This window comes from Zootoca vivipara, chromosome 5 (genome assembly GCF_965207765.1).
Source record: "Zootoca vivipara chromosome 5, rZooViv2.hap1.1, whole genome shotgun sequence".
NCBI classification, from domain to species: Eukaryota; Metazoa; Chordata; class Lepidosauria; order Squamata; family Lacertidae; genus Zootoca; species Zootoca vivipara.
The window spans coordinates 59,356,924-59,368,932 of record NC_142588.1 but is presented as its reverse complement, the minus strand read 5'-3'; the positions used below and the strand labels follow the sequence as shown (position 1 = coordinate 59,368,932).

Sequence of the window (12,009 nt, the reverse complement as noted above, 5' to 3'; positions counted from 1 at the left end):
GAAAGTAATGGAAAGTGAATTAATCCGTTCCAGATGGGTCTGTGGCGTTCGTAAACTGAGGTGTTCGTAAACCGAGGTTCCACTGTATTAGGAGGGTGGGCAGAGGAAGGACTAGACCACATGAAAAATGAACACAATGTTTTAGCTCCAATTTGTTCATTTTCAGCTTCATTTTCTGTGCCTAGACATCCCCTTGTTGCGCCCTTAACCTAGGTTTAAGATACCATTTAGCTCCTAGCTTTCATATCTCAGTTTTAACACTGGCTGTCCTATGTCCTGCTTGCAGGCTTCTCATAGGCACCTTCTGGTTGGCCACTCTGAGAACAGGATGCTGGACTAGATGGGGCTTTGGCCTGATCCAGTGGTGCTCTTTGCATCTTCTTAACTCCCATTGTTTTCAATGGTTCTACTCTTAAATCAGAATTCAAGCTGTTGCTCCAGTTAATGACTTCATTTACAAGGTGGCTTACACAAAATCAACACAGCAAAACCTAAGACCAGAGTGAGATGCAACAAAAAAACAAATACAGATTACTTTTGGTAAACTGATCTGGATCAGTGTACACCTGTTTAAGGAATGACATACACTTAGGGCAACACCAGCCTGGCATTTGAGCCTTAATCTCCTTGCCTCTTGTCTTTGCAGAACGGATGAGGTCAGAGGGCAAGGGGCAAGTTTTTGTATCTTTCCAACCTGTCAAATCCTCTTTAGCCAAAAGTGATGGGGAACAACATTTAACTAACTTTTGTTCAGAGTTGGCTCATTGGAATTACTGAATGTATGTTAGTCATGGCCATTAATTTTAATGGGACGACTCTGAGTAAAAATCTGTATAATGCTACTCAAAGTGTATACTTCATAGGAAGCAGTTCCCTTCTTAAACAACTTTGGTCTCTCAACAATGATCTCTCTGTTGTGACAACATAGCTAAAGAAAGTGCCTAGATTTCTATAAAGTGCTTAGATTTCTGCTGATCAACTCCCATCTCTTTCATCATGAAGTATTTTTAACCACTTCAGTTGGAGTCAATTCAAATGAAAGACTATTTTGATAATACACTAGTGCCAAGAATGGGTAAGAGAATGTTGAAAACTCTGAATTTTGCTTCCTGCACTTCACTTTTTCCTTGGTGAAAGCATACAGGTGCATTACTGTGTGTGTGTGTGTGTGAGAGAGAGAGAGAGAGAGAGAGAGAGAGAGAGAGAGAGAGAGAGAGAGAATTTGAAGAAATTGGGCAATTGTTTTCTGGTTTGCGTCACATCTATTTGTAGACACCCTTTCTGGGTCAGAAAAAGGGGAAAGAAGAGCAGAGTTCAGAGATAGGTTCAAAATTGCATGAAAAGCCTTGAAGCATAGAGACTTTGTCCCTTTCCCCTTGATCTCTGACCTCGTCAGTTCTGCAAAGACAAGAGGCAAGGAGATTAAGGCTCAAATGCCAGGCTGGTGTTGCCCTGAGTGTACGTCATTCCTTGAGCAGGTGTACACTGATCCAGATCAATTGGCTTTCCATACCCACAAAGCCCACACTGTTACCAAGCAACCTGTTTGTGTGTACAAGTTGCTTAGGAGTTGGGAGCAATCCGCTTCAGAGTGGAAACCAGGTGATGATTGCTGCACATAAGGTCATGGGCAGGTGGTTGGTATCATGCAAGCAAAGGTACATCCCTGCATAGTGTCTTAAATAGATATCACCAGCTTTCTAACGGCAGTGTGAGGATTTGAGCACAATGCAGTATTGGCAAAGAGTTTACGGCCGCATATAACCCATGCAGGTGCTACAAACAACACTGTGACTTCTGAGAAGTCGCTTTCCATAGGGAAGTATCCAACAAACACAGCCTTTCAGCGCAAGGGTTTCCACATGTGCAACATAGCTTCCCTCCCCCTGTACACCCCCAAAATCTGTTCTAGAGGTTTTCCAAGCTCTCCAGAACAGATTTGGGAATGGCGCAGGGTATGCGCAGGGGGAGGAGGGGGGAAGTTCCATTGCGCAAGCGGAAATCCTATGCGCTGATGGGACACGTTAGTTGGCTACTGCCCAAACAGATTAGATAATTTGCCTCCTTTGGGCCACAGGCACGGTCTTTTGACTCTAGTTCTGTTTTTCCAGCTTATGGATGTGTGTTTCCTCCTCTGAAAAGTGTGCGAGTCATCAGACTCATGGTGAAAATGCATATTTCAGCACAGGCCTCCATCAGGAAAATCACATGGTGCAGCTTTTGTTGCACTGTTTTGCTCGAGAGTGTGGATGGGGAAATTCATTCCCACCACCCGTCCCCCAAAGGATTCTCAGCACCTAGAAAGAAAGCAAATCCAAGGGAAAGGAGTATCAGGCTAAACATTCTCCTTGACGTGCTAGGTTTCTATATGCAGGGAGAGACATGCATTCCAACACATGATCTCGCAAAGAATCTCTATAAAGTTGTGCAGTCTAGCAGCATCACATGACTCTGCTGATGGTATATTCCAGGCCATTCTATTTGCATAGTTAGAGCTAAGGCAATAGGAGAGAGAGTGACTAATTTTGAAAATTGGACATTCAGGATCAAATGGGACATCTGTCTTCTAAACATCTTTCACCCTCTGAAAGCTTACATTTCTAAACTGGCAAACTGTACCGTGATAACTCCTGGTGAAAGCAGTATTGTGGTGTCTCTGCTATGGCATCTGTGAATGGGGTAGAGAGCTCTGCTGGCACAAAGCTCTATGCATGCAAGTTCCTGGCTTGATCTCTTGGTGCTGTTTCAGCATCTATTGTCCTGCTTCACTGCCAGTGCACAGATAAGCAAGGCAAAAGCCCTTGACGCCTCCCACTCCAAGCAGTGCTGCATTCCTGACTTCCTCTCTACCTTGGCGTGTTGAGACATAACCTGTAGTTGTGCTGCTTGCTTCTTTTTTCTAGGTTCTAATTATAGTTAATGTATTAGAACAGGGAAATGAGAATGTGTACTTTCTCTGAGGCACACACACACACACACACACACAACACAAAATATCTGCCTTTGAGGCACTGAGCTCTTCCTCTGAGTGCTGGCATAAGTGTGTGTATCTTTTCGTAGGGCCTGCAAGACAGAGCTGTTCCGCTTGGCCTTTGGACTGACTCAGTCTGACCCCGGTGTTACCTTCCCCATAGGTTTTATCCTACAGATATTTAAATGAGGTTCCACTTGTAGATTCCTAATTTTAACATTGAATTTTAACATTGTATTTAATCTGTATTTTAATTGAACTGTTTCTTTTAGGCTTGTTTTGATATTTTGTTGTTAGCCGCCCTGAGCCCGGTCTTGACTGGGAAGGGCGGGGGTATAAATAAAATTATTATTATTATTATTATTATTATTATTATTATTATTATTATTATTATTACCCAGCACCCAAGGAAGGCACTTTAGGGGTGGGCTGCTTCTCTTGTTGCCTGGTAAGGCTTCAGAGGCTGCCGTTGCCAGTAATGGATTAAGATTTAGTGGTTAGGAGGGGTGTGCAATGGGGTGTGTGTGAAGAGAGTGCCTTGGTTTTCAAACAGCTTAGCTCATAAACAACTTGGAACTTGAACGCCGCAAACCCGGAAGTAGGTGTTCCGGTTTGTGAACATTTTGGAAGTTGAATGGATGCATTCTGTTCGAAATCCAAGGTATGACTGTATTTAAAGTTTGATTCGCTTTGGAGGTTTTTAGGTGGAGGTGGTATTTTGTTATTTTCCTCCTTTAGCTGCTCAGAAGTAGCATAATGCATGTCTGTTACTTGCTTGACCAGGATTTCCAGACCTGTCTCAAATGTGCATCTTCAGTGCAGATGCTGCCTGCCTTGCTTTGTTTGATGGAAACTGCAACAGTGCTTTTTGCTTTCATGGATGGAAGCGGGGAAAGGGAGCTTGTAGGCATCCAGATGTTGCTGTGAGGAGGGACTTCTTTTAGATAAGCAGGATTTCCCTGCATACTACAGAGGCCTCTCCAGTTTGTGAGGACTCCCTCCAACCCTACCCCCTTCTCCCTTGTTTGCATCCAGAGTTTCCATGCAGGAGACATCCAGTGGGGTTGGAGGAGAGTGATCTTTCAAGCTGAAATATTGTGTGGGTGGGACATCAAAAGCCAGCCTGTACAGGCAAGCCTTGGCTGGGCTCATGAAAGAGTTCATATGGGCAAATATATGTGAGCCTGTGCAGTGAGGGAGTTGGCAGAGGGATGTGCTATTGTACCTTGTTATCCTCTGTCCTGGGAAAGGTGGTATCAAACTTAAAGAAACCAAGCCATGTTTTGAGGTTCATCTTCCTTGGAGCAGGGTGTTTGGTGTAGTATCATTTGGCTGTCCAGATGAATGATGGACTCCATCTTCCATCAGCTCCAGACAGCATGGCCAATGGCTGGGAATGATGGGAGTCAGAGTCCAATGACATCTGGAGGCCCATAGGTTCCTCACCTCTGCCATAAATGGTGGGAGGACTCCGAGAGAGAGAGGGGGGGGCAATAAGAGCTCTTCTGCAGGTTGAAACCAAAAACTGGGGCTGTCTCCAGAAGCTGAGAGCCCATGTAACTTGCATAGGATGTTACATGACTTAAGCAACATGTTACAGCTTCCAAATACCCTTCAAGAGCTGCCCCTTCTTGAACTTAGTAAGAAAGTGCTTTCCTCCCCTAAATTGTATGTGTTTCTTTTTATTTGGCATTATACTACCAATATCTTTTGTCTTTCCTCCTCCGGGACCCCTATTTGCTGCCTTTTTTCCTTTTGTGAGCAGTTTTTGAGCAATTTGCACCATTTCCCCAGTGCTGTAGTCCTCAAGAAATGCCATTTCCCCTACACTGGGGGTAATTAGCCCCTCTCTTAATTCTTCCCATAAATACAGGGGCTACAGTAGCTGGTAATAGATGGAGATGAGAGTGAGGGCATCATTAGCATTAAGAGGATATTTTCTGTCCACTGGCAGGCAGCCGTTGTTTTGAAGGGAAAAAGTTGATTTTACAAATTATTTTTACTCCCCACCCCCACCCCGGCCAAAGGGCATTTCCGGACCTCACCACAAGTGGGGTTGCACAATCATTTGCAATGAACTCTTTGGAGAGGCTGACTCCCTCCTAGCTATGCAGGCTGTTTCTGCAGTGTTTGAATTCCTTACATAAACGTTGCCCGCAGCACAAGCTTCTCTGTGCAGGACAGCTGGTCTCTGTTATGATCTTAAGTGTCATTTCCCTTCCCCTGATTGGTAGCGCTCAGCTGTGGGGGAGAGAGAGGGGTTTTTTTGTGAATGGATGGAGTATTCCAAATTGGTTGTGAATGGAGGGTGGTGCCTGCTTGCAGATTCTCTCCCCCTCCCTCAACCTTCTTCTTCAATGAATAACTAAGCCCCATTGTGCTGCTGGCAGAAAAACAACCGCTCAAACAACACAGAGACTGTTGGAAAGAAACATGCTTGTGACTGACAGCTGGAACACCTCCAAAGTGAGTTTCCTGCTGTTTGCTGCTCAGCAAGGCCATGCCTATTAGGAAGTGGGGGTGGGAGAGGACAGAGAGCAAATTATGGGGGGGCACACACACACACATTAACACATGAAATGCCAACATACTGCCAGAATGAAAATATATGAGAAATGCAGCTGCTGGTGGTTTGTTTTGAACAAAAATGAAAACACCAGAGTTTAATGAAATGAGTTGTACTCTTAACTTTTTTTGTGTAGCCTTTTTGCTGTAGCCTTTTCAAACAAGCAAAACCTTATCCCTAATATAAAAAAGCAGCTCAGTCCAAGGCACTCTTGGCTCTTCTCTTTTGCCCTCCCGTAGAAAGAAGGATTTGAACACGTCCTGGCCTTAGCACCAAATGTTCCCTCCCAGATGTGTCCCAATTGCCCCAAAGGAGTGGATGTCTCTGCCCATCTCTGGGAGGCTTTGACAGAACACAGAATGCAGGGAACTGCTAATTGGCGGTGATGGCTGGAAGCTGTCAGACCCAGGCTATCCTCTCTTACGGGCAATGGCTGTGCGCTTAGCCTTTGTGGAGATAATACTCCACTTCCGACTAAGCCAAGCTGTTCTTTTCTGTCACTATTTAGGTACAGAACTCTGACGCACTTGCCTTCTCCTAGAATGTCTTCTTTTAGAAATTAATTAGGCTAAGCATATATTAGTTGGTTTAAAAATTATATATAGTAGAAGAACCCTCTGCTGTGGCATGAGGGCCATTGCCAGCCTTCACTTCATTTTGAGTTCAGCATTTTGGCATTTTAGAGGGCCTGTGTCCTCTGAACCATTCCCCTCCTTCCCCAGTTTATATACCTTCTAGAGACCACTTGCTCTTTCCAACTCTAATCTGAAATCTGCTTCCAAATTGCAAAGTGGCAGAATGCATGCAAGTTGGAATGCATCCTCTTTGGCAATTGCAGAAGGAGAATAGGGTATGACTTCCATTTCCCTTCTATTTCTCTTTGGAGGATTATTGACTGGTATAGGCAGGGCAATGTGCAATCTCCCAGCAACTATCCAGTGTGCTCCAAACTGGTCTGTGTTTTTCTTGGGTAAAGGTAAAGGGACCCCTGACCATTAGGTCCAGTCGTGACCGACTCTGGGGTTGTGGCGCTCATCTTGTATTATTGGCCGAGGGAACCAGTGTACAGCTTCCAGGTCATGTGGCCAGCATGACAAAGCCGCTTCTGGCAAACCAGAGCAGCACACGGAAACACCGTTTACCTTCCCACTATTTATCTACTTGCATTTTGATGTGCTTTCGAACTGCTAGGTTGGCAGGAGCTGGGACCGAGCAACGGGAGCTCACCCCGTCACAGGGATTCGAACCTCCGTCCTTCTGATCAGCAAGCCCTAGGCTCAGTGGTTTAGCCCACAGCGCCACCTGGGTCCCTGTGTTTTTCTTGATGTCCCCACAAAGCTTGGGAGAAGGGCCACAGCTCAGTGGAAGAGCCCAAGCTTTATACACAAGAGATCCCAGATTCAATTCCTAGCATCTTCAGGTAGAGCTGGGACAAAACCCTGGTCTGAAATCCTACAGTGCCACGGCCAGTCTGCTAGATGGACAAATGGCCTGATTCCATATAAGGCAGCTTCCTATGTCCCTATGCTTCATCTGAAGCGAGATATTCTCTTGTGATAGAAAACCAGGTTTGGGCTCCTTCAGAATACATTCATCCAGATGCTGGAACAAATAACCTGCCATTCTGGGCTTTGTGTTTTCTGCAGCATTTCAGTGAGTAAGCCCCTGCTGTTATCCCTCTGCAGGGATGGGGAGGAGTATGCTGTAAAAGGCAAGTTCCTCCAACAGGACAATTTTCTCTGGAGTAAAAGGATGGGAGCCAATTAGACTGACAGCTTCCACCAGAACTAATGCTAGGGAAGCCCAGTGCCTGGAAAATGTGGTGGTGCAATATGGTGTAACAGCAGAAATGTATGGGGTGACATTAAGGAATGAGGCTCTAACCTGCAGGTCTCAAGTATAGCATAGTGATTGAAAGGTACCTGGGAAACTAGATGGAAGTACAGTAATGGAAATTATAATAGAAGCTCTTAAACTACTGGCAACTAATGACACTTCTTACGTTAACAGGAGTAGAACGGTAGCTGGTCCACCAGGGTAATTTTGGTATTTCTATATAGAATAAATGATGAGGGGTGGTGTAGTTGCTTCCCCTGCCCCATCCCTAAATCCCTAAATATCATGCCACCTTTTGCAACAATATTAGAGGCGATGACCAAATCTTAGAACTCTAGGCTATAACACTTCCTTCTGTTATTTGGGGCTCAGGCATTCAGGCCAAAAGCTTCAAGGACTCCCCCCCCCCCCTGCTGTTGAGATACGTTTTGCTGCAAGCTTTAAAGATCTTGCCAGTTTGGCAGTACATTCCTATATGGGGAGGAGCATGCTGCCGCAGTTGCCCAGATGAGCAGATGATGACAGAAGTGATTCTGATGGCACATAATCTTGCTGAAACAGGAATCTGGGACATTCCACACAATTCTGCCTTAAACCTAGGAAAGACCCATTCTAGCTGAGATTAGGGTGTGTGCTTGGTGCCTGTTGGTTAAAAGCTTCCTGTGGAGAAACTACATCCACGCAGCTTTTGCACAAGTTTGGTACCGCCTAGAATGCAAATAATGCTGTCAACATGATGTTCTGCGTGCTTCAGAGATGAGAGTGTACCTCTTAAAACGAGGGATCTGATGAAAAGGCCAACTTAGCCAATGACCAAATGCAGACATTTGTTGGATTCAGCACTGTGTATTTTTAGAACCAGTTAAGCTGAGAGTTGCCGTGACCCTTGTTGAGGCGAGGTGTTTTTTCTAACAAGGTCGTTCCCTGCTTTGTAATTTATCACCCGGCATTGGCATAGCTGCAGCACTTGCATCCTCGGAAGTGGGCTTCTGTTGCCAAGTCTTGTTTAGACAGTACAGCGATGTGAAGGATGCATCCCTCTCAAAGGGACATTGCAATGCTAGGAGAGCAAGATTGAATGATCCAATTACAAGCCTAGTTCCCTTATTTCTCTCCATGGAAGCTCAGGACAGGTACTTGCCCAAATTAGCCACATCCCTTGACATTTTTCGATGGCATTTATTTTTGTTGTGTTGGCATAAAATGAGGTGGAAGACACAGAGGAGTTGTGTTGCACTCAGAGTGATCCTGGAAATCCTTATGTGTGAGACAAGAACAGTTGGTGTGGTATGCAGGTACTGGAACTCATTGGTGTGGAATCATTTCTGCCTTACAGCTCTGCATTTCAACCACAATGTTTTTCGCAAGCTGTATTCCATAGAGGTTTAGTGGAGTTCCATAAAATGCAGCTTGTGTACCATTAACCATATTTTCCTGCAATATGCGGCTTGCAGCCAAGGCCTGAGTTTGTTTCAGAGGCACCTGAGGACATGCCCTAGATTAGAATATGCCCCAGAATTCCCTGGGAAGGGTGGTTAAACTCCATGGTTCTAACAGAATCCCATTCAAGATGTAGAAATCTGCCCATGATTATGGTACCAAACATGTACTGTACCACCATATTCTCAGTTCCTCTGTGTATAGAATCTGGCATCCTGAGTTCTCCTCATGTTCTGTCCATGCTATCTTGGAATATGCCAGGAAGTGGAGGTTTGGTCCTTGAGAATGAGAAGTTGTAAAAGCCACGCAGAAACAAGTGTTCTGTGGCAATTACCACCCCACATTCTCATTCATACCCTCCTTTTTCCCACCCTAAAATTCTCTTGCTGCTGCCAGCAGTTAATCTTTTGCTGTTGTGATGCAATGCCTGCTGTATCCAAGTCTAGCAATGGGGGTTTCTGCCATTCGCACAGCCTCCGTCGTTCTGACACACTGCTGTGGAAGTCTAAATGTGCACCTCTCCAATGATAAGTAACTCTTCTTAAGGCAAGGAGAGAGCTGTGTGTGTGTGTGCTCATCGCCGTGTAGTGCTGTGACACCAGTATGCACAATGTTAGCTCTGGGGCAATGTCTGGTTGCATGTTTTTGGTTATTCCAATGCAAGGGAATGTGGTTAAATGCTAAATTACATGATTGATTTGTTTGTTTGTTTTTCTTCCACTTTTAATTTTTATTCAGTGGTACTTCATGGACCACCCCCAGCTAAGATCAAGAGGGAACTCCACAGCCCTTCTTCTGAGCTGTCTACCTGTAGCCATGAACAGGTGCTCTGTGCTAATTATGGAGAAAAGTGCCTCTACAACTATTGGTAGGTCGGATGAACAGTGCGCAGCTTTTGGTGCTTTTTGGTGGCTTGGGGATGCATGGAACCTGAACTGGGTTCAGTTACAATTTGCCTCAGTTATGCTGATAAAAAAACCTTAAGAACCACCTAGTTGGGAGCTGAGCTTAGTAGGCAAAGTTGGGACCATCAGGGAAGTAGAAACCAACTTAGATTTGCATCCCATTTCTAGGAAACCAAATACATGCCCATGTTGTAGGGCTAGTTATTACTCAGTATTCAGATGATTTGACTAATGGGCAAATTTGACTCTCCAAATCCTTCTTGTGGTTAACCACATCCCTTGGCAGTAGGTCATACATCCAAAGAGCATCGTATGTTCTGGTGTGCATAGTACCTGTGATCTTAAGATATTCAGGAAGCTTCTTTAACCATAAAGCAAATAACAGTCTTAACATTTACTGCTATCGTGGCTGAGTTACACCAGGCCCTTTCTCGTGTATCAAAAATCTTCAAATAGCAGTGGGGAGGGATACACATGGTAGATTGCTTGTGTCTTATCCGTACATGGAGTCTCTCTGAAACAGACATGTGTGGCTTTTGCACACAAGTGTACATAGGTGTATACTCCATCTTACACTCACGTAGGTGGGAAAGCCACATTTGAAGCAGCCTGTGGGCATGATTGTGTGTTGATGAGTGGCAGGCTTATGTGCCATTCAGATCGCAGCAAATTCTTGTCGGGTTATCACAAATAGGATAAGAGAAAGCCCCCCCCAATGTTTTTCAATGCAATGTGTTTGTTCCTGAAATAATGGTGATAATATTTTTTTATAAGAAAAAAACAACAACAATTGGAAGCTACAGTTATCTCCGAGAAAATTGTGAGCGAAGTGTTTTCAAAATGAGCCCAATGACTCAGCCTGTTTTGTCGCTTGCCTGAAGTACAAAGATTCCCTTGAGGCTGTGAACAACCTCAACTGTTACTTCCTGACAACCATGAAATGCAGACAAGCCAGAGCTGTCAAGAGCAGCTAGCAGAAGCTGTGGAAATGGCTGCTGCCCGTATTCATTACGGCCCTCTCTGTCTTCTGTTCACACAGTGCCTACGACAGGAAGCCCCCTGCTGCGTTCAAGCCATTAACTCCACCTGCCACCCCAGCATCACCTGCGCTCCAGAGCACCTCCCTTCCACCCCCGCCTCTGCCAGCAGCACCTGTCCAGACTCCTGCCCATGCCCCCAGCACAGGCCCTCCACCTGCCCCTCATGCCCTTCAGGAACCAAGGCAGCAAACCTTCGCTGTTCCCCGGCCGCCTCATCAACCTATTCAGATGCCAAAGATGATGCCTGAAAACCAGTATCCAACAGAACACAGGTAAAGAGAGAAAAGTACATTGGTTCTTTCTGTTTTCTTTTTTAAAATCTGTGCATTCAAGGGCATTGTTTTTTTAATGGAGCTAAAATATAAACTTGGCAGCATTGCTAGTGCACACAGGTTGGCACACTGAGGCAGTGCATTTTATTCCTGAGTGCTGCCGGGCGATTCTGAGGGTCAAAATCTTGTTCTTATTGCAAGAAGGCATGCAGCTATATCCTGAAGTCGTTGAGGAATGCCATATTTGATTATTTGAAGTCAGGGAAAGATGTTCAATTTGGAATTGAGGCAAAAGTTTGCGACTTCAGAACTATGACTCATAGCTGAATTTACTTCCCTGGTATCTAAGGAATGTGGCTTTCTGGCAGGCAGCACCCCACTTTCTGGTCCTGCCATCCCAGGCACAATGTATGCTGGATCTTTGTGTTTTATAAAACAATTAATAAAAATATATTTTTTAAAAAAAAAAATCTCTTAGAAACAATGACATTTCTGCTAATAAAAGCCTTGTTCAGAGTAAAAAAAAACACAATGTATGCTGGATGGATGCTAAATTAGTGTTGCCATATTTCAAAAAGTAAAAAGCCGGGACACTCCAAAAGTTGCCCTATGCTAAATTTAATAACTGCTGGCACTTTGAATCTTACCATTTTAATATTGGGTACTTGGAACCCTTTCAATTGCCTTCCTCCTCTTCTGATGTAGGAGGCTAGCCTTTTCCACTCTTCTTCTCATTTGCCATGGGAGAAAATGACTTGGCTTCTTCCCTTTCAGGAGTAACCTACTCCTACAAGAGACCATTGTTTCAGCTTTACAGAATACGAATTCATCAACAGTCAGGCCTGTCTTTCAAACTGGAACGCACCATTTTATTTATTATTAAAGATTTATGTCCTGCGCTCTGATAAAATGGAAATAGAAATAAAATTTAAATAGATAAAACTGAAATAGATTCAATTCTTATCTTTTAATAGTTTCT

General features: G+C 44.5%; 1 protein-coding gene across 3 annotated transcripts in view; it reads left to right on the top strand.

The window, feature by feature from the left end:
* ETV5 (ETS variant transcription factor 5) overlaps positions 1-12,009 on the top strand; it is a 41,397-nt gene that overhangs the window by 7,263 nt on the left and 22,125 nt on the right. For all 3 annotated transcript variants that reach the window (XM_035133187.3, XM_088670729.1, XM_060274600.2), the window contains exons 6-7: positions 9,552-9,681; positions 10,758-11,030. In XM_035133187.3, coding sequence (XP_034989078.1) covers positions 9,552-9,681; positions 10,758-11,030 — 403 coding nt within the window. The remainder of the gene's footprint in view (positions 1-9,551; positions 9,682-10,757; positions 11,031-12,009) is intronic.